The sequence below is a fragment of the Lytechinus variegatus genome, chromosome 8 (genome assembly GCF_018143015.1).
Source record: "Lytechinus variegatus isolate NC3 chromosome 8, Lvar_3.0, whole genome shotgun sequence".
NCBI lineage: Eukaryota > Metazoa > Echinodermata > Echinoidea > Temnopleuroida > Toxopneustidae > Lytechinus > Lytechinus variegatus.
In genome coordinates this window covers 25321932-25349625 of record NC_054747.1, presented here as the reverse complement: position 1 = coordinate 25349625, position 27694 = coordinate 25321932, and the positions used below count along the sequence as shown (strand labels likewise).

Genomic DNA, 27694 nt, shown 5'->3' with positions numbered 1-27694 from the left:
TACGCGCTAAGCCATCGCCAATTCAATATACCAGAAAGGATTACCAGTCGTTCTTAAAGTCGCTCTTAACTTACGAACAGCTTTATGACACACCCACCAGGTCTTGAGTGATCAACGTAACTTTTTTCAAAATAAATAATGATATACATGTATATCAACAATTTTATCGTCATCTTTCACTTATAAGGGTTACAACTTGCATGTTTGATCTGGCCGAGTAATTTAATAGGCTTACTTTTAGTGCAGCCCGTTGCTCCACAGATACTATTATGGTAACTCTATTATCCCATGGTACATGTAACTACCATGGTAACAGTGCTCATCAGCCAATCAAAATCAAGGACTCAATGAAAGATACCAATGGATAGCAAAATTACCATATTTTTTTTATGCATGAGGGCCCAGGTCTAATTGATTAGAATCAAACTCAAAATTAGTCATTTGCAAATTTCAACTAGGCCTAATGCATGAAATTATATTTAATTGTTATAAGTCCTAAGCCAAGCAATATTGATCCAACAATAAATTTAAACAAATAGGTCTCATATTTTCAAAAACGTTGCAGTTACTCACTTTTAGGAAAGTCCCTCATGCACCTACAACGTTCCTGAGCAAACAAGCATCTCCAAATTTCCACCCCACAAAATGTGTTACTCTCTTGCCAATGCATTCAAATATGTTCTTTGATATACATTTTCTCTCATGTGTAATAGTTCAATTTCAACTGAATGAGATATCCCCTGCAAATATTAGTTTAGACAGTCAAGTTCCTGTTGATAAAATGGAAGGTCAATTGTTAAGTTGACCCTTGCACACATTAACAAACACCATTTAACACAAGCAGTGCTGGCCGCACAAAAATGTTAGCCTATAACAGTATTAAAGCCCAGTCACATCTTTCGGATTTTGAAGTCAAAACATTTCTGTCAATGTGTAAGTAATGCATTGTTGTAACATAAGGCATCGCTGCCACATTACCGGTTGTAACAGGGCCTCTGTTAGCGCTAACAACGTTTCTGTGCAGTCAGTACAGAACTTTTATGTTTGGTCCAAATTCCATCAGAAGTAAATTTTCTATGTTCTTGCAAAGATATTCCACCCTTTCATGTCATTCAATGTAGAACACTTGCTTCAACATAAAGAGAATTCTATTCATACTGATATAAAGGATAAAATTCCTATGAAATCCTCCATTATGTTCATTTATCCTCACTTTACTTGTAAATAACCATTGATATTCCTAGGGAAATCATTTGGGAATTGAAAACGTCAAAGATTATCTCATCATATGAAATTGTGACTTTACTTGAATTATTTACAGAATATATAAACAGGCCTAGTAGAAATTACAAAAACATACATGCATGAATAAGACCTTGGGATCTGTTTCATTGTTCTGTTATTTTATGAATAGTTTCTATTTTGTCACTTCCATCATTTCCATTCATAAAAACACACTCAAAATACAGTCTAGACACAACACTAAAATGACAGTTTCAGCTTCTGAGGGGGTGGATTCAACAAGTCATTTACTAAAGCTTGAATCACAAACACAACTTGGTTCAAAACGCCAATACAAACATTAATAGAGTGACACACATTTCCAAGTATTGTAAAATGTAGCCAGGTTTGGATTTTTCCCTCAAGTAATCAAAATCCTCATTGAATTCCTCATGGAACATATAAAACCATTATTAGATGATGAAAGAAATTGACATAGAATGTTGGCACTTGTGATACCAAGACCAAGCCTAAACTTTAGAGCAAATAGAGGTCTGTGACTGAAGACTAACAAGTTGAACTTTTAGCATGGTATGAATAGAATGCACAGTGTATTGTTATTGTGTGTGTGTGCATGTGTGTATCAATAGACTTTTGTACAAGGCTATGTACAGTAAACGTCCGTGTAGTTGAAGAATGGAGGCAGACGTGTAATTGTACACTGGACGAGTACACGGCTAGGCTTGCTATCCATGTAGTTTAGCTATTGAGCACACACAGAGCCTTATTCTTTCTCAGTGTAGTACTTGCATTGTTGAGAATTTAGCTTGTCAAGTGAAGTTGGATTTTCTGTCTTCCAATAGAAGTTCTTTTTCTTGTTCTGATGTTGCTTATTTATTGTCATTTCTAGCTGAATGAGAATGAAGAGTTTTGTCTGGGAACACTTTGACAAAGTTGGCATCAACAGAGCAACTCGAAAAACAGTAAGATGCAGACTTTGCAGGACCGAGCTGGCATACCATAACTCAACAGGGAGCATGATTAACCACATGCTCCATAAGCATCCAGGACGGGTACCAGGCTCTAGTTCATCCTCGGCTGGTGCTCGTGAGGATGGTGGTGGGAAGGCCCCTCGCAAGGACTTCTATCATCAGGAGAGCAGTGGCCCTCCACAAGAATCTCCTGTGCCGGTGACCATGCCTGAACCAGTGACCATGCCTGGAACGACCAACCTGCCTTCTAAGGCCAAGATTAAGATGAGGAGTTATGTGTGGAATCACTTTGACAAAGTCGGTTGCAGAACCACGCGATGCCGACACTGCCAGGTTGAGCTTGCATACCATGCATCGACGGGGAGCATGATCAATCACCTCCAACTTAAGCATCCATCGACCAATCCTGATCCAAGCACAACTCCTGGTCTAACTCCTCGAAGGTCCCATCAGGATCAGTTCAAAGCCTTCCTCACCTCCAACACTAAAAGCGAAAGCTGCAGCCCAGAACGGGCGATGGGAATAACTAGGCACATTACAACCATGATCGCGGATGTCAACTTGCCTGTGAGCTTCGTCGAAGAGCCGTCCTTCCAAGAACTCCTCAAGTACATAGAACCGGGATACTCACTTCCTAATCAGAGCTCCATAACGGTGCACCTGCAACTAATGTACAATGCCAAGAAGGCAACTGCGATAACAGAGATCGCAAACTCCACTTCATTTGCTATTTCAACCGACTGCTGGGCTTCAGGGATGCAAGAGTATTTGACACTTACAGGGCACTACGTCGATGAAGAATGGCAGTACAAAGCGGTAGTCCTCGATACCTCACCCCTGGCCATTGATGATATCAATGATGACAACAGCACTGAGGACCCCGCCGATCGCATAAAAGCTATTCTTGTAGATCATCTTAAGCGAGTTCTTGAAGAATGGGACCTGGGGCTGGGGGACAAGGTATCTGCCATCGTCAACGACAACTCGCCCAACATCACTGACATCGGAAGAGATGCCGTGGATGCCTTCGATGTCGGATGTGCAGCCTGTCTGCTCCACGAAGCTGTGAATCACGGGATCCAGAGTCACGAGGAAATATTGAACCTCGTTGCAGCTGCCAATCGACTCGTTAGCTACTTCCATCACAGCATCGATGCGACAGACACTCTCAGAAAGGAGCAAGAATTCATGGACCAAGAGCTGAAGGGGTTGGTTTCATCTGTATCATCACACTGGGTGTCAATCCTTAATATGCTCGAAAGACTGACAGAAGTTCGAGGGCCGCTTCTAAGAGTTCTGAGTAACCAGAAAATCATGGATCAAGAAGAGGAAATCAAGATTGACCTGACTGAAGACCAATGGGCTCTTGTGGATCTTGTCATACACTGCCTGAAGCCACTTAAGGTACAGTTTCAATAGTAAAAGTAATAATAATCAATAGCAATATTAAAAATACCACTAATAATAAAATAATATTTCTAATAAAAATAAAACAATTCTAATTTCTATACTTAGGTTCTCTTTACTTTTAAAATTGCCAAAAACTTGTTTTCTTTGAAAAAGATGATACATTTCTCCATTTATAGTGAGCATTGTTTTGAAGATCAAAAAATCTATTAAGTCAGACATACTAGACAAGCTGGCATGTTTGAATGTTGTACAAAACTTGTCAACTTTGCATATTTGTTTCATGTTACTAATGCTCAATTTTTGTAGAAGTACATGTATATCTAGTTATAAATTCAGATTTCAGAATAAAGAAGAAAGTTAAGAACTATAATAAAAGATAATTAGAAATATTAAATATTGAGAATTAATAAAAGCCATGATTTCCAAAAATATATATGTACAAAAAATTCTTTAATCAATTTTCAATGATCTCCCAATAAAATTCCTTAAATAAACCATATCTCAAAAGAGAGTTAAAAAATAATTAAGAAGTGAATAGAAACCTCTTAAAAACATTTAATTGAGATACATTTTCTATTGTGATTTGTTTTAATTAGGTTGCAACAATCGTCCTGTCTTCAAAAGAAAATGTTGCCTCATCCATTACTCTACCCATTGTCTTTGGCCTCCTCCATAACCACCTAGTGAAGAAAGAGGGAGAAGGAGATGCCATAGTTAGGTTCAAGAATGAGATGAGAAATCAAATCGAGAGTCGGTTCCTCCAACCCGGTTTCCAGGCAGGTGTGGCAGCTATGGCAGCAGCCGTTGATCCGAGGTACAAGAATCTCAAGTTCCTGTCGCACGATGACCGGGAAGTGGTGTGGGCCGAGATACGCAAGCACCTTGAGACACTTCAGAGAGCTCATGAGGAAGCCAAAGCAGGTAAAGCGGACCAGGATAGCAGCTCTGACCAGGAACCTTCCGCCGATTCTGTTCTGGATTTCCTGATGGGCACAGCTGCCGAACCAGCTCGACGTCAGAATTCCGCGGTAGACGAATTCGAGGAGTTCCTCGCGCAGAAACAGGAACCCCGTAACACGAACCCTCTCACGTGGTGGCGTGCCAACAGTGGTCGTTTTCCAATTCTCCAAAATCTAGCCAAGATATACTTGGGTGTCCCTGCAACAGCAGTGCCTCCGGAAAGGGTCTTTTCCCCGTCTGGCAACGTTGTAACAGCAAAGCGAAGTTGCCTGTCGCCCGAGAATGTGAACATGCTCGTCTTCTTGAGTCAGAATAAATAGGGACTTGACAGCTCAACTTGAAAACGAAACAAACTATTCACATGTGCTCCATCAAATGAAGAAGCTGTCAAACATTTCTTGCAACTCTATTAATAACATGAGTGACTGAACCGATTCTTTGCACTACGTTCATTTAATCAATTATTAAATGAAAGAAAGTATTGTGTGATCCATCGCTCTAAGAATTGAAAACATTTCACATGAAATATAATAAAATATACCAATAAATCAATTTTCTTTTGTAATGTTTTTATAGAAACTAGGGATATTGATTTCAGCCACTGTATAAAGCTTACATGTAGCAATTGATCATGGCTGTGGAGCTGATGATTCTACAATTGTTTGCAACGATTACTGTAGATGATCAAGTTACGTAAAGATCAGTCTCACAATCAATTGCTCTAGAGGCTTCAATGTTTACAAGTAATCAGACTGAAATTAAGGAGAATAGGAAGTAATGTGATTTCAACTGAGCAGGCATCTAAAATCTTTAGAATTACCTCTGTAACAGGACATACTGAGAAGGCCTGTATGATTTCATCAATTGGTTGTTACTTTTCAGTTTTGAAACAGATGGTTTAATGTTCTATCAATCTGGTTATCCTCCATATTGTTTTACGAAGAAATTTAAAGAAGAAACCAGAAACTTATGGAACTTGTTGAGGGGAAAAACCCTCCTAAAAGAAGGCCTTCAGCACGGGGTAGTGCACATGTTCCCTCATCTACACTAAATAGTGAAATTTTAAAGAAAAATAACACTCACTTTGAGTAAAATTTCAAAGAAGTTCACAATTTTTTTCTGTCATGTACCTGTATTCACAGTTATGGCTGAAATAGGAGGTTTTATTTTTGTTTCAAAGTTCATTTTCGGTTTAAGAATTTATGAATGAGAATTATTACTTTGACGTCTATTCTACATGTTGTAGGCCCATACAGAACTGGTTTACATTTAAATTTATGGATGGTTATCTTCCGTTGAAGCCGAGCAACATTGTTTATTCTTTATTTTTTTGCCATACTGAAGCAATTGCTGACTTTTGGTGGCTGTTTCTCTTATTTCAAAGGCTATTTTCTGAGCAATTATATTTTTATAATATATCTCATTATTCTGCTGCACAGTAGATAATCATTTTCTTAATTTCCTTGGATATTTTTTGCAGTAGAACTTGGTGGCCCAAAGCATTCTATTTTGCAAATGTTAGCGATGCTTTCAGCTGTCATGTTCAATTAGTCAAAGCAGTTATTATTATGCAAAAACATATCTCTTTTTAAGTTTTCTGTGGTTAAAAAAGATTTTACTTAGGCACAGTTTATACCTACATTAGAAGCTAAATCACTGATCAGCAAACTTGAACAAATTTCGGTAGAGCACACTGATTCTTCAACAATTTTTTTTTACAGAAAAGGAAGAGTATTGATGTTGCGTTCTGCTGTTGTTTACAGTTTGCAGTGTAAATAAATATTTTCAATTTTTTTTCTTTTGTTGCAAGAAGCAATAACAAAGGTCAGCCATATTTCTAAAATAAAGAATTGAATTCTACAGATATTGTTATCATGCCTTCTTCTCATTGTATATATTATTATCATCCTATTGTCATCACCATCAGTATAATACCCCTTTCATAAACCCCATTAAAATGAATTAGGCGGCTAATAGCAGCATAATTTGGTTGTAAAATTGGAGGAGGACAAGAGTTATCCGCATTACTCTGATGCTGCTATTATCCGCATAATAGCAGCATCGGGACAAGATTTTGAGTTTATGAACGCATTTCCAAATAATGCGGATAATTGCCATGGTGCGGTCACCCTTTTCCAACACAACCGCATCGGAGGGGGCGTGTCCAGTTGTCATGGCGATTATCCGCCTTTTTCAGGACGGGCGCTCGTAAAAATAATGCGGCTTATTTTCGGAGTTTATGAACGCAATTTTTATTGAATTATCCGCATTACTCTTAGGCGGCTAATTGGAGGATAGGTTTATGAAAAGGGTATAATTCACTATCATCAACATCATCATTATTCATAATCATCGTGATTATTCATTGCTATCATCATTATTTGTTCTGGGATACTCAATAAAGCACAGAACTGAATGATGAAGAATGAATAAGACCCCGTTCTCATTACATTCTCTAATATAACTAGTTTACTGGAAACCGGTTCAGGAAAACAGTTAAGAAGATTGATTTGCTAGTGTTCCCATTTGATCACCCAGAAGTGGTTTTCAAAATCACTTCACGTAAAGCTTGCTACGGGAACAGCTCTCAGTGGGGTAACACGTTTTGCACGAAATTTGAAATCACAGCGTAGGCACTCTACATGTACACAAAGTGTGTGGAGTAGGGTGCTCAAAATATGCGAAGAACGGTTGTTCTGTAATCATGCTAAAACTAGTTTAATGAGGCAAAGCGATTAAATTCAATTCACTTTTATTGTTTAACCATCAAATACATGTACAAAAAAAACTACATTGCGAGGTGGTTTAATGAACCTGTTCGGAAGATCGCTTCGAACGTTCTCATTACACGTTAAACTAGTTTCCACTAAACAAGTTTCCACTAAACTAGTTTAAGGAAGGTAGTGAGAACGGTGCCTATGTACCACAAATCTCCCTAGGCTAAAGCATACCAAAGTTCTTCCCTGTTTAACAACTGGCCTGGAAAACTTTGTGTATCGCAAAAGAGAATGTGAACAACAATATCATCTGTCAGCTTCACTATAAAATACAGCAAACAAAACTGCTCACCTGTCAAGAGCAGTTATCAAACTCACAAACAAGGATATGAAAATCATTGAAGCAATTATGAATTCCACACAAAGTTGTTGAAATTTCTTGGACAGTTTTACAGTGCATAGAACCAGGCCGTCCATCGTTAGGCAAAGACAGTTTCTTGTCTAGGATTTTAACGGCTGCCATTGAGACTTTTGTCAAGCAAAATATGTCTTTCCATCAACATAAATAATCAAATGGAACAGTAAACATAATGTTGATCTAAACCTATGTCACACTAAAAGACATTATGATAAACCTTTTATTAAATTGTGTGAGAAATCGACTCCATCAATTTAGCACTGTTCTGCAGGGCCCAAGTAGAACAATTTTTTTCCAATAATTTTTCATCATCTTTTTAACACTTCTGATCATAAAAGCGGCTTAGCCTATATCTTTAATTAAAGAGAAAAATTAGTAAAAAAAAAAGAAGATGCTGAAAATTTTCATGAGGATGGGGTGGTATGTTTTCTTTTATTGGCCATGTATATTTAACCAGGCAATACTTTAAAAAAATAAATACCTCTCTTGTTCACAAGATGATATAGGACCTGAACCAGGGCAAATATTTTTGAATATTTACCTGACCCATCATTTTCTGGGGTGTGCTTTGGTCAAAGCTGCTGGTGATTTGTCATTCTAGAAAACCTGACAGGACTCACTCAACAAAACACTGATTTCTTATTGAATTTAAAGGAATAGGATAAGTCCTGCTGCCCTTTACACCCAAATAAGTATATAACAGCCTTCATTCAAGGTAAAGATCGTCATTCAAGGTAAAGATCGATTTGCATTTGATCCTCAAATGAGCAAAAACCAATGTTTTTCTATTCATTTTCATACTTTGAAAATTATAATAATGGATATAGGCCTACAATTATTGACACAAGTAAAAAAAAATTGATCATACTATGTACAATTTAGAATTGCATAAACATTTGCCAATTTGTGTTGCCAATTTAGAGTGTGTAATGATTAAAACCTTTAAAAGTTATGCAGTTAATTTAAAAAAAAGGCAAGTGTAGATATACTTAACTTGCCAACTTAGAGTGTGTAATGATTAAAACCTTTAAAAGTTATGCAGTTAATGTTTAAGAAAAAAAAAGGCAAGTGTAGATATGCTTAACTTGAAACATAGGCATATAGACCCAACATTGTAAGGACCTACACATAAAATGAAGTTACTTGTATTTTGCCAAGTTTGTAATGAAAATATTTTCCTTGAACATTTTGATGCCAGTATAAGTATATGCCGAGTCTCAGCTGAGATATTTTGAACAATCTAACAAAAAATGTCTTCTCTCTTTGAGAATAAGAAAATGTGAAGACCTAGATCTGTAATGAATACTTCTACTCAGGAATGAGGATATCCGATGGTAGACATTTTTAGTTCCAATACTTCAACAGCTTACAATACACCCAAACCCTGCAATATGATCTCCTTGTTGACGGGAATAAAACAAAATATGATATGGCGACCAGACACCAATGGTTGCTGCTTAAACATGAATCTGCATTCTGCAATGTTTTTGTCTTAAAGACGCAGATTAAAGGGGAATCCACCCTTGGCCATAAAATGTTGTGTTGGGAAGGAGAAAAATAAATTAAACAGAATGGTGAAAGATTGAAAGAAATTGGACAAGCAATAAGAAAGTTATAGCTGCTTTAAAATTGAGATCACTAATACTATGTAGATTTCAAATTGGCAACTGGGTAAGTAAATTATGACAAGGGGCAAGGACAACTTTCCCATAGGCCATGTACTTTATTATCAGGGATTTGTGGTTTTCTATTAAATACCCAGTCCCCTGGGGCAGTAATCTAAATATAACCCATGTAGTATATTGTTTTATGTCCTCATGAAAGAAAAATATAATTTGAAATAAAACTTTTGGGAAAAATGACATTTTAGCCATAATATGTATTGGAGTACATGGAAGAGTAGTCCTTACCTTACATCACTATGACATCCCATATGCGGCCAATTTGAAGTCTCCATGGGTATAGTGATTACCAATATTTACAACTTTTAAAAATTCATAGGCCGGAAACAACTAAAATTTCACATATCAGCGGAGTCTACATATATGCAGGGGTGTCGGTCGGGGGGGGGGGGGTTGAATTTTGTACAGACAGTGCTTGGCAGAGGGTTATTCTCCCCCCTAACTAAAATTCTAATGATAATTGATATATTGACATGCACGGATCCAAGCAACTATCATACATAGACCTAAAAAAGTATGAGTGGATTTCCACAAACGTGTATTGTCATTTGTATGCATGTAGGCCTAGGGCCTACATATACACCTGCAATGTGAGTTCTATCCCCCACTCCTCTTTGCCCAAAGAATGACAATACACCAGTCGGTGGACTGTACTTGATCAGAAGAAGAAGAAGAAAGAAAAAATGCTGATACATCTCCTTTATTCACAAGGGAAGAAAAACAGTATTTAATAATTTAATAAAAATCTCTGCTGCCAAACACACCTGGAGATCAGAAATTCACAAATGAATTTTAGTTTGTTAGTCAAAAAAGTACTAGAAGTACAATTCAGGGAACATTGTTTTAGTATACTTACAAACTATGAGCCCAGTCTGACACAGTAGGAGCAGTAGTAATAGTATTATTCCAAATATGGCCCTGAAATGAACTGCATAGAGACTACACTGAATCACTTCGACCAATCATCCTATTGGTATGAAAATATTCCTATTTATCAAGGAGATTCCAATAGATATCCAAGCAGTTGCTGTTCTCTTGAGATGACTAACAACAAGTTCAAACAGCCACGATAACCGGTGAATAGTCTCCAATATAAACCAGTGAGTGTATAGTCTTTACTATTAACCGCTGCTATACACCTGCAGTCCCTAAATGTAAACTAATGGATTAATGATGCGGCAAGGACAGACAGGGACAAAAAGACCCTTTAACTGCCGCAGAGACACACTCCACTGGTCCTATTCATTAAGTTTTTGGAAGAGCTCCTAACTGGCATTGTCCAATGAAGAGGGGTGTAATCGCGCCTGGGCTGGCTAAACATGTATTATCAACAATGTATGAAACTTATCAGTGTTGAAGACTTCTTGGTGGCTAGTAGTAGTAAGAAATATACAGCGACTGCGGTGTCCGTGAAGTACTGGTATCAATATTCATTGAGGCCTGGCTTGCGATTGACCTGATACCGATGACTGAACTCCGCACTGCCGCAGCCAGCGGTAGGGCATAGACTATAGGGAGTAGGAAGACGACTTCTGGTAACCCACTTTTACATCCTCACTCGCTCACTACACACAAAGAATATGTTGGAGTTCAGAAGTTTGGTTCACTGGGGTACCTAGTCTTGGTCTGCAGACACTTTTGTGTTTCAAAATAAGTTTGGGGAAAGCAAACTCTTGTGCACCTCAGTGTTGGTATAATTTTTGTCTATTGTTTTAGGCATGTAAGATTACGTTTTGGGGTTTATATAACATTTCCACTTTGCCTTGATAGGCTGTATGAAAGAAAAAATACAAAAAATCTGTTTTTAATATATTGGTTTAATAAATTCAGCAGATTTTTATTTTTTTAGGGGGGGGGTAAAAATCTGTGCAAGTGCTCTAATAAAAAAATAGTTACATGAACTTGCAACTAGATGTACCTTTAACTGTGAATTAGGATTTTACTGTTAATTCATTGTTGGAATATATATTCTGTAGATATTGAATATGAAATAGCATGATTCTTTCATAAGGATTTTCAACAGAAATCATTCAATTTTTCTGCAGCTTCAACATTACCTAATAAAAGAGATCAGTTTTACAGACTAACACCTCTTTTATCATAGAGAAGTTTGGTTTGTGTATGTTGTGATTGGAAGCCAATCTGGATATCTGACTGTATGTTTTCTTCATCAACGTCATGTCAACACAGCTCAGTCATTACAAGGCACAAGCTCTAGTAATGACAAATGATAAATAGGCCTACACCTTATAGTAGTCTAGCAATACATTTATTCAGACACTAATAAATCCTTTTTGACCTATTTTTTTATTGTTGATTACTTCTATATAGGCCTACATGTACACTATATGACGTAGGAAGGGGGGGGGGGTTATGGGGATTTTAATAGTCATTGCACTTTGTAGATTAGTTATTACACTACTTTAACATCGGCCTACACGGCCACTATATGATACTGAAGAAATGTAAAGGGGGTCGGGGATGGGTCTTACTTGATACTTGATGTAGTAATCCCTATGGCAGCTCATACAGAAGCTTTTCTAGGATGATAAATAAAGTGAGCCACTGGAAGGAGTGTCATGAAGTGCAGAAATGGTGATGAATAGACATAGCAATTTTGTATATAGAGGCAGTTCTCATTACGCTTTCTAAAACTAGTTTACTAGAAGCCGATTCAGAAAACCACTTTGGAAGATCGCTTTGCTAGCATTCCCACTTGATATCACAAAGTGGTTTTCAAAATCACTTCACGTAAAGCGCTCTTGTTGCTATGGAAACGCTCTCAGTAGGGTGACACGTTTCGCGCGAAATTCGAAACCGCAGCATAGGCATTCTACACCTGTCGTGTGGAGTAGCGCGCTCAAAATGTGCGAAGATCGCTTCCCGAAGAACGGTTGTGTCCTCACTTACGCTAAAACCACTTTAACGAGGCAAAGCGATCTTGAAAACTACATCGCGAGGTGGTTTTCCAAACTGGTTTGGAAGATCGCTTCCAAGACCGCTTTGACCGTTCTCACTACGCGTTAAACTAGTTTCCACTAAACTAGTTTAGGAACGTAGTGAAAACAGCCTCATATGCTACATGATGCACAAAAAATTGTATAGGGGGAATGGGAGGGGTAGGTTCTGGGGGATTAATCCTTTTACCTTATTTTCATTGTTGACTACTTCTGTACAGGCCAACATGGTCATTATGTAATCAAGGAGCTTCAATTAAAACCCCTTGATGTAATGAAGGAACAATTGTAAAGGGGTAATATATGGGGATAAGTCCTTGCACCCTTTTTTTCATTGCTGACTACTTCTACATAGGATCACATATTCATTACATAGGCTAATGCAGGAAAATATGTATGGGGAGGCTATGGGGGATTCTCCCAAAATGTCAAAATTTACTCTAAGAAGTTGCTGAACAACCCCCCTCCCCCCCCCCACAGCGCAAGTAAATTACTACAGGGTGTTTGGAAAAAACATACTGTAGTAATAGACCTACAAATTTGAGGCCTGAATTATATGTCATTTGCAATATTTCTTGCTTTTAAAATAACTGTCACAAGAAAAAAATATGTCATCTCTTTTTGTTTACAAGGTGATGTGAAAGAAACCTCTAACATATCCCGAAAGATACACTTGACTTTGGTAAAATATACTTTGAACAGAACCTGTTTTTTTTTGTTTATTTTTGACCTGATGGCTATTCACCTAAATATATTCCTAGAAGGAAACGTTGATGAATATGAAAATGAAAGCAAAGAATTGAAAAGAGATGAATAAGATAGTCTGGCTACATGACTCATATGGTGAGACCATGTCCAAAGTCTAGTAATAGTCTTATCTACAGACACTTTGTTTTTATGACCATCATGTGAGCAAACGTTTCACAAAAATGTCATAAAGTTCAATGAAATCAAGAAAGGACAAAGATGTTCTTATCCATGAAATCAGGCATGTGGAACAAGCTTCAAGAAATGTAGCTGCTTCATTGACAGGGTAGGTGTACAAAACAAAAATGATACAAAACAAATGATAGAAAAAAAATATCAAAACATTCTGCCAAAGATGCGAATGAGGCTTACCCCCCCCCACATGAATAAATAATAAATAAATTAGTCATACATTTGATAAACAAATAGGCCTATAAATACCTTTTGAATCATCTATTTTGAAATGGGCAGAATGACAGAGAATAGTTGGGATGGTAGTGTTTCTGAAAAAATATCAGTTTCATAATAAGCAAAGCTTTCATGAAATATGAGAAAAGAGAACAAATTACATTTTGAATCATCTATCTATTCTCTTTCATCATAATGGGCTTAATGAGAAAACACAAGTTGGGTTGGTAGTGTTTCTGAAAAATATAAGTTTTATATTAAAATAAGAACTTCTTTTTATATGAAAAACGACATGAAAAAAGATTGAATTATGTTTCTAATCATATATTCAAAATGGGCAAAGTGATGAAAGATAATTCCATACTCGGGTTCGTAGAATTTCTGAAAAAATATAAGTTTCATAATGAAATTGGCACTTCTTTTATGGAAATGATGAGAAAAGGGGACTGGAACGAAGAAAAAAAAATATATTGGAAGTTGGCTTGGGCATGTCTTTCCACAGCTTGGTGCATCAGTGGTATATTAACCTCTCCGCAGGGGGCAGGAGAGTGTTTTCCTTTGTGCAAACGTCATTTATTTTCTTACTAGGTATGCCAGCCTATAGGTCAAGTCTGAAAGCTATTATGGATGCTGTCCTCAGGCGGGAGAGAGTAATGTGTGTGTGTGTGTGGGGGGGGGGGGATGGGGAGGGGGAGGGGGGGACGTAAACAGAAATATTGCTTTGATTTCTTTTTTTTGTATGAATTACACCCCTTTCATAAACCCATCCTCCAATTAGCCGCCTAAGAGTAATGCGGATAATTCAATAAAAATTGCGTTCACAAACTCCGAAAATAATCCGCACTATTTTTATGAGCACCCGTCCTGAAAAAGGCGGATAATCGTCATGGCAACCGCACACACCCCCTCCGATGCGGTTGCGTTGGAAAAGGGTGACCTTGTGACTGCACCATGGCAATTATCCGCATTACTTTCGAAATGCGTTCATAAAGTCAAAATCTGGTCCCGATGCTGCTATTATGCGGATAATTGCAGCATCAAAATAATGCAGATAACTCTGGTCCTCCTCCGATTTTACAACCAAATTATGCTGCTATTAGCGCATAATTGGGTTTATGAAAGGGGTATTAGACTTAAGAGAGGAACCATTACAGGGCACCCTTTGGGTTAAAATGTGGAAATTAAAGCAATCATTCACAATGTCATCCTGACATATGAACCTTGTAGCTGACAGGACATGTATTTTTTTTTTGGGGGGGGGGTGGAAAAATTGTAAGTCTGGGTGGGGGGGGGAGGTAGTCAGGTTCATTTACATTTTCCCCCAAAGGCATGGATCTCATCATTTTAAGGGAATATATTTTTAAAGAAGCAGTCACATAAAAAGCTATTATCATAAGAGTATAGGGGCAGTGATATGAAAGGCATGTCCTGGTGGGGGCAGGGCTAGGTTTTTTTTTGGGGACCATATTACTCTATGATTTTGTTCAAGATTTATCCAATGCAGTTTATGCCTTCCCTTTGAATAGGTGAGAATATAGGCCTACACAACAAATAATTTAGTGTATTAGGTTGTTATTCGCTAATCAATTGATTAATACATATATGTTTAATCTACTCATGACCAAAAAACCCCAGTAATATTTGGGGGCTTTCTGTAATGTTTACAACATTTAAGTTCATTAGTTACAGCTAGATGAGATCTTTGCAGCAATTCTTGCACATGATACAGGCTTTTAACAACAACATTCCAAAGTCCAACATCTTCTATCATTCGGGTATTAAAGCCTTCATTTACCTATAAAACAATGATAGATGTGACTTTTTTAATGATAAACCAAATTGAATCTGTGTCAAGATATGGCTTTAATAAAAATCACCCAATTAATGTCTAAGGCAAGTACTGTACCAAGGATGACTTTGATTTATCTAGCATGTAAGGCATCACAACACAATACTAGCATGACTTCATCTTTATTTGTCCTCAGCCCTGTATCATAAAGTTTGCAATAGATTGTAGGGCAGGGCTCCACACTAACCCCAGAGGGGCCACTTACATTGACGAGTGGATACCATGCACGACCAAAAAAACACTTAAAAAGGATGTCTTTTTCACGATAGGGCACGTTACGTACGTACCATGATAAGGGTGTCAAAAACACAAAAATAATGAAAAAAGGGTATCTATTTTGCTAGGAAAATTACGTGTTTAGGGTCAAATTTGCTGGATGATAAAACAAAATTAAAATGTTTTATAAAGGATGTCCTTTTTGCCCCAACACTTCGTGTTTAGAGTCCGATTTGCGCAAGGTGTAGACGGTGGGGTCGTACTAAACCAAGTAAGGTAAAGCCGACGACCGAAGGACCCGTAACAATAAAACATTCCTGTACTTGTTTAGGGGTTCATTGCAGGGAATATTTGCCAAGAGCATCGTTTTGTTTCCAATACTTGTTAAGGAAACGGTTTCACATGCCAATACTTGTTGTGCATTTTCAGAATATGAAAATTACGTGTTTAGGGTGCTTTTCGAGACCCCATGGTCGCGCATGGTATCCACTCGTTAATGGAAGTGCCCCCCCCCCCCGGGGACAGTAACCCATCTTTTTTTTCTGACCAGTACATACCCAGCTTTTCATGTTTTACTGAACCGAACCTAAAATTTACTGGTCCCCCCAATTAAAGAAAACTTTAAAAAAGACTGGAGTTTAACTGTTCAACCCACCCCCACCCCCCCCCCCAAAAAAAAACAGTACACACACACAAAATAACTCATGAGAGCCATTTCTTATAATTTACAAAAGAGAAGAAAATATCATTTGTATATTAAAGAGAAATGCCAGTGGTTGCAGTAAACAATGATTTCATGAGAAAGTCTGTAAAACAAGGCTTAATTGTCAGAATATCATCGATGATCTAGATATGGTACAGTTACATAAACTGAACTTTGTGAAATCTTGAAATCTACGCTGAAAAACGTTCACACTGAAGATCACCAACACAGATAGGCACACATGGGACAGTGTATTATATTGCTGGAATATAACCCGACGGAAGTGACCAAATCCGCACTTATGTTGCTTATTTCTCAGCAATTACACAATTTCTCCCAGAATCCTTTTTTTATTCATACAAACAGACACTTGGGTGGTCATTATATTAGATTCTGTAAAAAGTCATTTTGAGATCGTAACCAGAACTGGAATTTATCTTTAAAGTTAGATGTAACAAAATTATTGTTTTCTCCATATTCTGGAATCTGGATGCCTTTATGTATTTTTTATTTATTGATTAATTTATTTACCTATTTATTTATTCTTTATCTTTTTGCTACTGAGAGAATCGTGTTTGTCCTGTGTATGTGTCGTCTTGTCATCAGTTGTGTAGATATTTTGTGTAGATATCTAAGTACAGTAGCTATGAAGTTTTGTTGTTATTGTATATATTATTTTGTTTTACAATAAAAACATAAATACAAAAAAAAAAGTTAGATGTAATCTAACTGGTCATGTCGGACCAGTAAATCTGGCTTTTTCTGAAAAAGTTTCTGGCCCGACAGCAATTTTTACCGGTCTGGGACCGTCGCACCAGTGCCAGTGTCATGCACTGTAGTAGGGCTGACATTTATGATTGAACACACACAATAGTCAATGCAATCAATCATAGAACTCAGCCCCATGAAAAAATCACTATAAGATTTATATAACAGGACCTAGATGTGTTCACACAAGGAATAATTTCAACGTTTCACACCATACCGCTAGCATATGGTACAGAACTGTTTGAGAAGTTCCATTTATTTCCATTTCTGCTCTATATTATACTGTTTTTTTCTGTTTTACGAAGTAAGAAAGCCCTTCTATAAAATATGCCCTTCTATAAAATTGTACTTGATTTGTATTGCTTTATATTACTTTGTATTATGTTTTGAATGGAAATGAAATAAAAGAATTGAATTGAAAATTGAATTGAAAAGTACTCAAGGCTGAATAGGATATTGCAAAGATGTGAATAAAATAATATGCAAAAAGTGACAATTTCCTAAAAATAAAAGTCAAATAGAACACAAAATAGAAAGTTATGGCATTGTAAAATTCGCCTAATATTGGTGAAAAAGTTGTATCATGCATGTTATCATGGACATTTAGGCCTGTCCATGATGATATGCTGTTTCACCAAAATAATGCAGTTAATAATGACATAAAAAGAAAATATTATGTTAGGAGAATCTTTCCCATTATTTCAAGTTACCCACCCTGTAAATATCTGTTAATTGATGTTTTATTGATGTTATATCTTGTCTTTCATGGCTTTAAAAAAGAACATTACAAAAAGGAAAGAGGGATAAATATTCTAAAAAAAAAAACCATTTCAGAGTGATACAATCTTGATGCTGCAAGGACATTGTTAATGTTGTCCTATTTTCATGTCCTCCTGCACTCAGGAGGCTATAATTTACACATGGGTATTTGTTTACTCGCACAAGGCCATTAAACATTGTGACATGAAATAACATACTCTTATAAAGGACAAAGGTGACTTAACACTAGAGAGGCGACATGGGGTCTGTTTCACAAAGACTTGTTATAATAACACATGCACATTTTCTATAACAAGTTTACTGTAAGCCAAACAGCCAATCAAATTGAATGATTTCAGTAGCTTAAAACTGTTATCACATATTTGTTATAAAAAAGTTTTATGAAGGGGGGAGGGCAGAGATGAGAGGGGTTCCTTGGCTGCAAGAAGCTGGGAAGGGGAGGGGGGGCAGAATCGGATGCACTAGTGTACCTGAAGGGGTCAGGGCATTCTGCCTACTGACAAAATTTGAACAGTGAAATAAAATTTGTAGTCCTTTCACGTGCTGAGACGGGTCACCTTTTTTTTTGCTTTTCAGATTATTTTGGAAGGAAAATTCCTCATCAAGAATTTGGGGAGGGGAAAATGTACTAAACGAGATGAATACTAATTCTTCCTTCTTTCCTTTTTTTCTTGTAAGATTTTTTGCCCCTCCTGACAATGTTTGGCAGGAATGCCACTACACCAGTGACTCAGGCATACCTGCTAGTTCCTCATGAAAACAAGAAAAGACAATTTAAGAAATTCATTCGTTTCACATACTTACAACAGACATTGATTGGAACAAATAAGTAAAGATGAATTTTTTTTAAAGGTATGGAACAATAACTTCATCAAATGAAAATTTAATGGAAAAATCAAAGGAGGTATGAAGGGAATGATGAAGGGGAATGATGAAGTGGAAAATAGACAAAAATTAAGTCTTGAGGAGGAAAAATAGACCAGAAATTGGTACATCTTGAGTTTACACCACAACTATAGAATTCGAACAGCTTGACACATTTCAATTTTTTTTTACAGACTGCAAAATGTAAAAAGATACGCCTAACATCAATTCTAAACAAACAAAATCTTGATAATGAGTCATTATTTTTTTTCTTTTTGTAATGCGATAATGCCCCAAGCCGAGAAATATGAAGACCAAAGACTTGAAAATGTGGCTTTGCAAGAATGTCACGACTGGAATCGCCCTAGAGCAAGGTTGTGGTGCTTGCATGGGGTCTACCATTAAGCCAGTTGAAAGGGGAACAATGAAATAATGAATCATGAGTCAAGATATAATTCTGTCTATTAAAAAGTATTTTGAACCTTGGAAAATATTCAGGAGGATGGGGGTTTCTTTGTCCTGACTTGACCCCCCCCCCAAAAAAAAATGATCATAAGAATTTTGACAAAAATTCATTGAGGATAGGGCCTAGAGTTTAAAGGACCTTTAAATAGAGAAGTAATTTACCACAAGAAAACTATTCATGAGGGCTGAGGCCCTAGCCTACTTAAGGCCTACCCCCCCAAAAAAAACAACCCATTTTCTTCACATCACTATGATGAACTGCATGTAGAATGGACAGAAAAGGGGAAGAAAGCTTATCAAATCTCATAATATATGCAAGAATACAGTAGGGTGCCCCGGTGCCAATTTTGATGTATTCTTTTTTGTATCCCTCCCTTTATTGCTATGATTTTTCTTTTTATACCATTATTTTGTTTTATTTATTTATTTATATTTGTAATGTGCTATCAAAGTATGTGTCGTTGAAAAGTAGCCCTTCTATTCTGAACCATGGGGCCTATGCAGTTACTGCAGGCTTACAGGTCCAAATCAAACCACTGCCCCCTCCCTCCGCCCCAAACTCATAAATGAGATCATTCCTGTCAGACCCAGCCACTATAACCCGATGAACCATCATAATAATAACTTATTGTCTATTTCTGTAGAATGCCCATATTATGAATCATTGAGATCTCAAAGAGTTTGATAGACTATGAATGGGATTCCCTTGACCATATAAGTGCCATGAACCCTGATGCTATTTTAAAGTGACAATCTTTATGGCCTTATAATTGAATAATTGCCCTGAGAAGGCATAAAATTGTCATAATTCAACTGAAACTGATATTAAAGCAAGGAACAATTAATCATATACTCTGCATTCAAGATATAATTTATCTAACTGGACAAGTTGTATGATAGGGTTAGATCATCCCACGTTCAGAACAAGTCAAAAGTAAATGTTTCTTCCTACATGGTCAAAAATGATCAGTGCATTCCTCGGTTATGCTGATGATCTTTTGGGAGAAAATTTGTTGGAATAATTCCATCATCTTTTTAGCAGCACCAAAGTTGCTTCTCTTGCCCAATATAGGAATAAAGAATATAATATTCAAAGTTCAATCATAACTTTAAACAGATCCTTGTGGGCTCAAGAATGGCATGAAATGCCCTGAATATGACTGCTTTAGATTATAAGAGCATTCAAATATGTCAGTTCTCCCCCCCCCCCTTAAATGTTGAGCTTTCACACACAATGAAAATGTTACATTGGGAAGCTGCTTGCATATGACGTTACAAATTAAAAAATAATAATAAAATTCTAGTAACTTTTGTAATCATTGACAGATTTTTCTCGACTATTCACCCCCTCCCCCCCAAAAAAAAAAATCAATTTTTACATAAAGCTTTTGTCAGGGTATTAAAACTTCCCCTTTAATAAATGGCACCAACTGAACTTCTGTATGCATGAATACCCATCCTATTAATCTTCTGAAGGTATGTAGCAGGTGGCGGAGCTACAGTAATTGACCCATCTTTCCTAGAAATAAAAGTCATCTTCATGTCATAGATGTTCACTAATGAAATCAAGCTTCATGAATAACACCTGTTTTATAGGGAAGTATTCGCAAGAATTCAGTTCTGACTAGTAATGGGGAACAGACGGGGTGGGGGGGGGGGGTTGTTAGTGCAAGAATGCTGCTTGTAGTACTGATATTGTTACTCTTTCGAACAAGAAACAACAAAAAAGAACTAGTGGATTATTCAACTTAATCAAATTAGCACATAATGATAAAGATTATCAAAAGGCCATGTTCCTTCCAATTGAATAAATGGAATGCATTAATTTTGACAATTGTTATTTTTTTAAACTAGAAATGTTATAAAGCGGGCCTATCCCTTTGATCAAAGGTATCTCAAAGTGAATAGGCTGTTTTAGTATGAAGTAATGAAAATATATTTTTTTTTAAATATTTATCTATTTCAAAATGTTCATCATCAGCAATAAAGAATTAGACATATCTTTAATGCAATTTTTTTTTTGTAATCATGTTTCAGGTTGTTCACATCTGACGAGCATTTCATGAATTATTTTGTAGGTACTTTCGAATGAAAAATTAGCTTTGAGCTAATTAAATGCAAGGATTTCTGTAGCTTAATGACATACAATAATTGGTGAATATTACTATTTGTTTCTTGAAACACTCAACATCAGCTTACACTGAAAACATTAAAAAAAAGATTCAGATGTAAACATACCATCCCTTGTAGACTGATCCATCTCCGTTTAGAAAACAACATCCTGGATATAAAACTGGTATCCTTTTCCAAAGCACTAACTCCTGTTTAACACTCTCCACCCAGGTGAATAAAATGGCTTCTTCATATACTTTACGATTAGCCCCTTGAAATAAACTGTATCTTTGCAATGGTGTCCAGTGTCCAAGGCTCATGAAGTTGGAACAGTCTGCAATTCTCAGACTGCTTTAAAAGCTGTCAATGTTTTACCGCAGGTCTCTCCCTCATTTCCCTATTCATGTACTTGAGAGTGGGATAGTTTTAAATACTACACCTTCTATACTAATGGTCTCTCTCCTGCATTTACCTATTAGTGTGGAATAGCATTAAATATTACACCCCACAGATGGCATTCAGTAACTAACATTTTGGGCAAATAGTTCAGAATATACATTTGAATTGAAGTAGGTCATAAGCATGGCAATCTGTTGTCGATTTGACAGAGTTTTGATGATTATGTCTGGTCAAACAATAGCCAATTCTAAGGAAGTAGTTTGGACAATGTCGGATATACACCCTTAATGACCTTCATTGTCTGTAATTGTTGCGAAGTAAAAATAAAAAATGAAGATGAGGCAGCAAAACAGATGAAAAGAATTTGCTTTTTCAAAATTGAAACAGCATTTTTAGCTTCCATATATTTATAATTGGTATTATTGCAATACATCATCAGAAGTTTGGTAAACGGTATTTGTGTTATTTCAGTATATTGGTTTGTTTTCAAAATGGAGATGGATAATGATGAGTATCAACTTAAGAACTACTAGTTAGACAAGGGTTATTGGAAGGATGGGGTATCATAGTGAGGGAATTGGGGCAACCAAGGAAATGATTTTGGACACTTTATGGATGGAGGACAAAATTTGATATTTTTAACCATCAAGGTTATTAGATATCTTGTAACTTTAGCTTATAATGTCCTATCCATAACTGAAACATAGGTTTGGATGTTGATGACTTCTTCCACATTGTCTACAAGTATTACCGTAGTTGGATTTTTTTTTCCTCCAGACACACTGGGAGAAGGGTGAAACGATGAACTGCATACTCTGAAATTCCTCTCCATGAGAAAGGGGTTAGCTGATATTAAGTGCAAATGAATACACAAAACAAGATCAATTATTTTAGTGTGGATGACTCCACTTAATGAAGTGTCAATACATAATGATGCAATGGCTATCAGAGGAAGAGAATATAATGAATTCAATCTGAGTGAAACACCACTCTTTTATTGTTCGAAGCATGAACATATTAAATTTACAGTGTGAATGCTTCCATAGGAAAGTGAACAGATACACTTTCCTGCGTGGACCAAGGAGATGTTTTAAAATGTAGAGGATTGAACAGAGAATACTTCCTCAAAATTAAGGGTGAGAACCGCGAGATTAAAAGTAATTTGTTACTTTTAAACGTGTTAAATGCTGAGTGTAAATGACTCTATGAGAGGAATTGCAAGAGGTTATATTTCTAGTGTGAATGTCTTCAAAGGGGAGGAAGGGTGAGAGGATTTGACAAGCTAACCCCATACCACTCATAGAACATCCTGTCTAGCCTGAAGTCCGACTTAAGTCGTTTTATTATTGACGTCACATCGGTCGCACCAAGGTTCTTCACGACATACCGTCATGTCAACTGTGATATCTTCGGAACAAAGAGGGCAGTTCAATGAACAGCTGTCCATCTTAAACTCGCAGGGTAAACAAAAAATATTGAAGAAAAAAAATTCTCTGAATGGTAGATGAACAACCTACATGTACAGCCATCACCACTCACCAGGGACCAATCTTACAAAGAGACACAATATATCAAGTCCAACTCAAATTGCAGCAGATCTACAGTAGATCTTAACTACACAAATTTAGATCAATTGAAATAGAATTTGACTCGAATCTACCAGGGATATATGCCTGAATCTACCATGTCTCTATGTAAGATTATATTGGGGGCCGTTGCAGAAAGGGTTGCGTTTAAATGCAAGTAAAAAAAATCAAACGCAAGTACCAAATGCACGCTGTTGATTGGTTGAAAATCAAGTTGCGCATGATTTTTAGAGTTGCGATTGATTGCAACTCTTTCTGCAATGGGCCCCAGAGCTTGAACTATCTTCTTTCTGGGGCGAGGCACCCCCCCCCCCCCCCCGGAAGATAGATTTAAAAATAGAAGTCTGCTAATCACAAACTTCTCAAACTAAAATACAGTCTTCTCTGACATTTGAGTCTTAGCTGATGGATTTGTTTTCCAACAATCAAATAACTGCTGTATTCATGCATGTAGAACTTAAACTCCTGAAGAGGGGTCTGAAAAACAGAACTAATCAGCTCTGTAGACTTGACCTCCATTAGGGGGGCTGATAGGGAGAAATAACACTGTAGAGGTTAATGGAGGTGATCTCTGTAGGGTCAAAGGTCAAATGAGTTTGATGATGTCACTCTGAAATCCAGAGGCCCCTGATGAGTCAGAAGCTTGTTATTTTGATGAGGTAATCCCCCAAAGTTGAATTTAGTTGTGAAACTATTTTTTTTTATTCATACCAGAATGGAATTTCTTGGTAAACTCATGCCAGACAAGGTATGAGGTTGCCAAAAGTGAAGAATATTTGAGATATCATTCAGAACAAAACAAAATAAAACAATAACGAGGGGAAACAAAGAGACTAGACAGTATTTTCGTTGAATACTAGAACCGGTGTAGTAAAGGAAGTTGGAAGAGGATATATTTAGATTGAAATGAGAAAATAAAAGGCTTATACAGCAATTTCAGCACAAAAAAAAGGAAAAATAATCGATTGCAATGAGCTATTACTTTGTTATCTTGATCACACCAGAAACTTGTTCATGATTAGAAATAATGTTGCACTGTAAAACACTGTTTATATATTTTTATCATGCTGTTATAAGCATGTCACTCTTAATAACTTAATACTAGTAACTTAATAACTCTTAATTTTTTTTTAAAGTTTAAAACAAGTTGTTAAAAAAAGTAAATAATTTAATAAAAGTTCAAACTAAAACAACTTGTTGTTAGAGTGATAGGCTTTTAAAAATACTTGCTTAACATTTCAAATGGCATTTTTTAATTGGTGCATTTATGCTTCCCACAAAAACTCTGTATAGGGAATTACTGATCAAAAAGGTAAATTTTAATGACCAGCGTTTTAGTATAAAACAGTGTTTAAGTATAAAATGAGAGAGGGTATACAATTATGTTATGTTTTTGACTAAAACAAAACTCTGAATCGGGCCTGAGAATGGGTGCATAACACACACACCCTATCATATGTTGTTCTCGATATATCATCAAGTTGCTTCTTAATGTCATCATGTTACTAGATCATAGCTCCTGCTCCCGTCTGTAAGCCGTTACCTCCCAAATTAATAGCCGACTTCCTTGCCGATTGTCGCCAAATACCACTGCTAAGATTTCACATTTCATAGTCATATCTTTATTTTTACAGAGGTAGTTTATATTCCTCTCAAAGTTTTGTCATACCAGGCAGATATTGCTATATCATACTTTATTGGGAGTGTTCCATGAATCAAACAGTGATTTTTACTGACAACTGTTATAAGCTACTGATATCCTTACATCTGATTGGCCAATAACAAATTAGTAGGCAAACAACAAATCAATGCTGAATTACCTACTCCCTATGTCATAATATTTTCCAGGGATCTTGGGGGGGGGACTGCTTAGTTTAAATTTATATGATAAAGTGATGTTCATGAAATTGAATATGAAAGAAAATTTGCCTATTTTTATATATTTATGCCTGTATTGCATATACATGCACATTATTATCATTATTAACAATATCTAAATGACTTTGATGTTTGGTCTTCTGTTGGAAATAAATGAATTCACATTTTCATCTGATATCAAATTTGAATGACTGTTCACTGCTCCTTAACTTAAAAGAAAGCAAACTTGGAACCTGAAATAGAGTGAAGCCTCCACGGCCCCATATTCCAAAGAGTTAAGATTGATCCAATCGTCTCAAGTATATGGAAATCCCTCAATGTCATAATTTTTCTTTCGGAAATTTGCTCAATGTCCTATGAAAACATAAAGAAGTATACTGAATTGTCAAGAAAACAGTGAAGGTATGAATATACATCATTTCTAGAGAGTATTTTGAACAAACATGTAATTTCAGATGTTGATGTTGCTGGCTTTCCATAGTTGCAATTGATCGGATCAACTGTAACTATTTGTAAGACGGGCCCCAGATGTCATTTCCATTATCAATGTGAAGTGTGTTGGGATTAATGGCACACCCCAAGAAGAGGAGGGTAATGATGACAAGAAGCTATCAAATGTTGGATACATACTTCAACACTTGCTTTGATATCATCAATGTTATGAGGGATGCCTCTCTCGTGTCTTGTGCCATTTGCATACTGTGCCATCCAGGGACCAACTTCTCAAGTACATTTATGAAAACATTAAATTTTGTGCAATGTTGTGTTTGGGACCTGTCTAGTCTACACGAAAAGACCTTTGGTTTTCACAAATCACATATTGCATAATGCAGTCTGAAGTAGTGAGACTTTGTAGATAGTATGTGGTTGCCTCTTATTTGACAAAAAAACAGTCTCTAGACATGGTATACTTCGTTAAAGTGTAATATTTGAGGCTGTGCTTACAGACTAGGACTTATCTGTATGATGATACTGTGATTGAGCATGAGAAGAAGAGACAATGTACAAGGCAAAAGCGATTTTGTGTCTCGCTCGCTTATGAAAATAACCAGAAATATCGTGATTTGCGAGAGCACGCAACAGAATTGTATCGAAACTTCATTGTGAAATGACTGGGATGGAATAACACTTGTCATAAGAGCCTTGCACATAAACTTTGATGTAAAGGAAGAAGATGGAAAATGTATTGAAATGATGAGGAACAAAACAAATTGACAGAGGGTAAGAAGAGGATGAGCAGAAAGAGGGGGAGCAGGGAATTGGGGGAGGAGATGGAGCAGGAGGAAAAGGGATGAAGGAGGAGGGGGGGGGGAGAGTGAGAGGAACAGAGAGAGAGAGGAGGAGGAATTGAAAGAGCAAAGGGAGGAAGGCGTGGAAGAAGGGGAGGAGGAGGAAAGAAGAGGAGAGAAGAAGAGAAGGGAAGAGGAGGATATCAGGGGAGGAGAGGAGGGAGTAGGAGGTGATGAAAGAGGATGCAAGAGAATAGGAGGAAGTGAAGGGTTAGAAAAATGAAAAGGAAGATGGGGAGGTAAAAAGGAAAGAAAACAAGTACAGGAGCTGAAGGAAGATGAACAGAGGACAAAAACTAGACCAAAATGTTGAAACCGATAACATTCAAACCATGCCGCCATGGAGTAATATAACTCCAAATTTAAGTTGTAAAAATATTCAAAAATCTGTATAATTACACACTATATATTTCATGAAAACATATTGGCATTCCCTAGTATTGTTTAGCTAACAGTCAATGAATGGGAGCATGAGATAATGGCTGGCATCTCCAATGAACCAGTGAAATCTTTAATCACTTTCCATCCCCCAATTTCCATCATAGATTTCACGGGGTACGATTACCTTCATTATAACGTGTCTCTCCTGATTATCATCAAACCATCTCTCTCTACTATCATCATTACACCTCTACTCATTCAAGACCATAATAATTATTTTAATATCAAAGGGCACAAGCCCTTCCTCAATATTATCACAGACCTAAAGTTAAAGGGACAAAAACCATATAATTGTTTTCTATTTCCTCTTTTTTTTTTTTGGGGGGGGGAGTCTCATTATCTTTGATACCATTATGAGCAGGGGCAAGACAATACAACATCATATATGACATAATTTTCTTTCACTTTAAGAAATCAATTAGATTATTGACCAAGGGTATGACAAAAATATTCTTTTTATAGTGTGAAAAGTCAGGTATACAAGCAATTTGTCCAATTGCCATTTGGTCTACATTGCACTTTGTCTATTAGCCACTTGGTCTAATTATCACTTAGTCAAATTCCCAGATGGTCTAATTTCTGATTGGTCTACTTAAGACTTTGCTCTTTGTAAAATGAAAAATCGGCTAATCATATACATTCTACACTATAAATTCCATGGATTTAAAATAAATTCAGATTGGCTTTCAATGGTGACCAGCCAAATATTTGGTTTACGCTTGTGGATTTAAGAATAAAGCTAAAAGATTTGAATTCAAGTGTTTTGAGGTTTAAACATAGGCCTACACCCAAAATTTGGCTGGTCACAAACAAAGCCGATCTGAATATATTT

General features: G+C 36.6%; 1 protein-coding gene across 1 annotated transcript; it reads left to right on the top strand.

Annotated features, from left to right (window-relative positions):
- The first annotated feature begins 1883 nt into the window (after positions 1-1883).
- Positions 1884-5969, top strand: LOC121420236 (E3 SUMO-protein ligase ZBED1-like). Its single transcript, XM_041614798.1, has 2 exons — positions 1884-3617; positions 4220-5969. The coding sequence occupies exons 1-2, from the start codon at positions 2136-2138 to the stop codon at positions 4901-4903; spliced, it is 2166 nt and encodes a 721-aa protein (XP_041470732.1). The 5' UTR covers positions 1884-2135; the 3' UTR covers positions 4904-5969.
- Positions 5970-27694: the final 21725 nt, after the last annotated feature.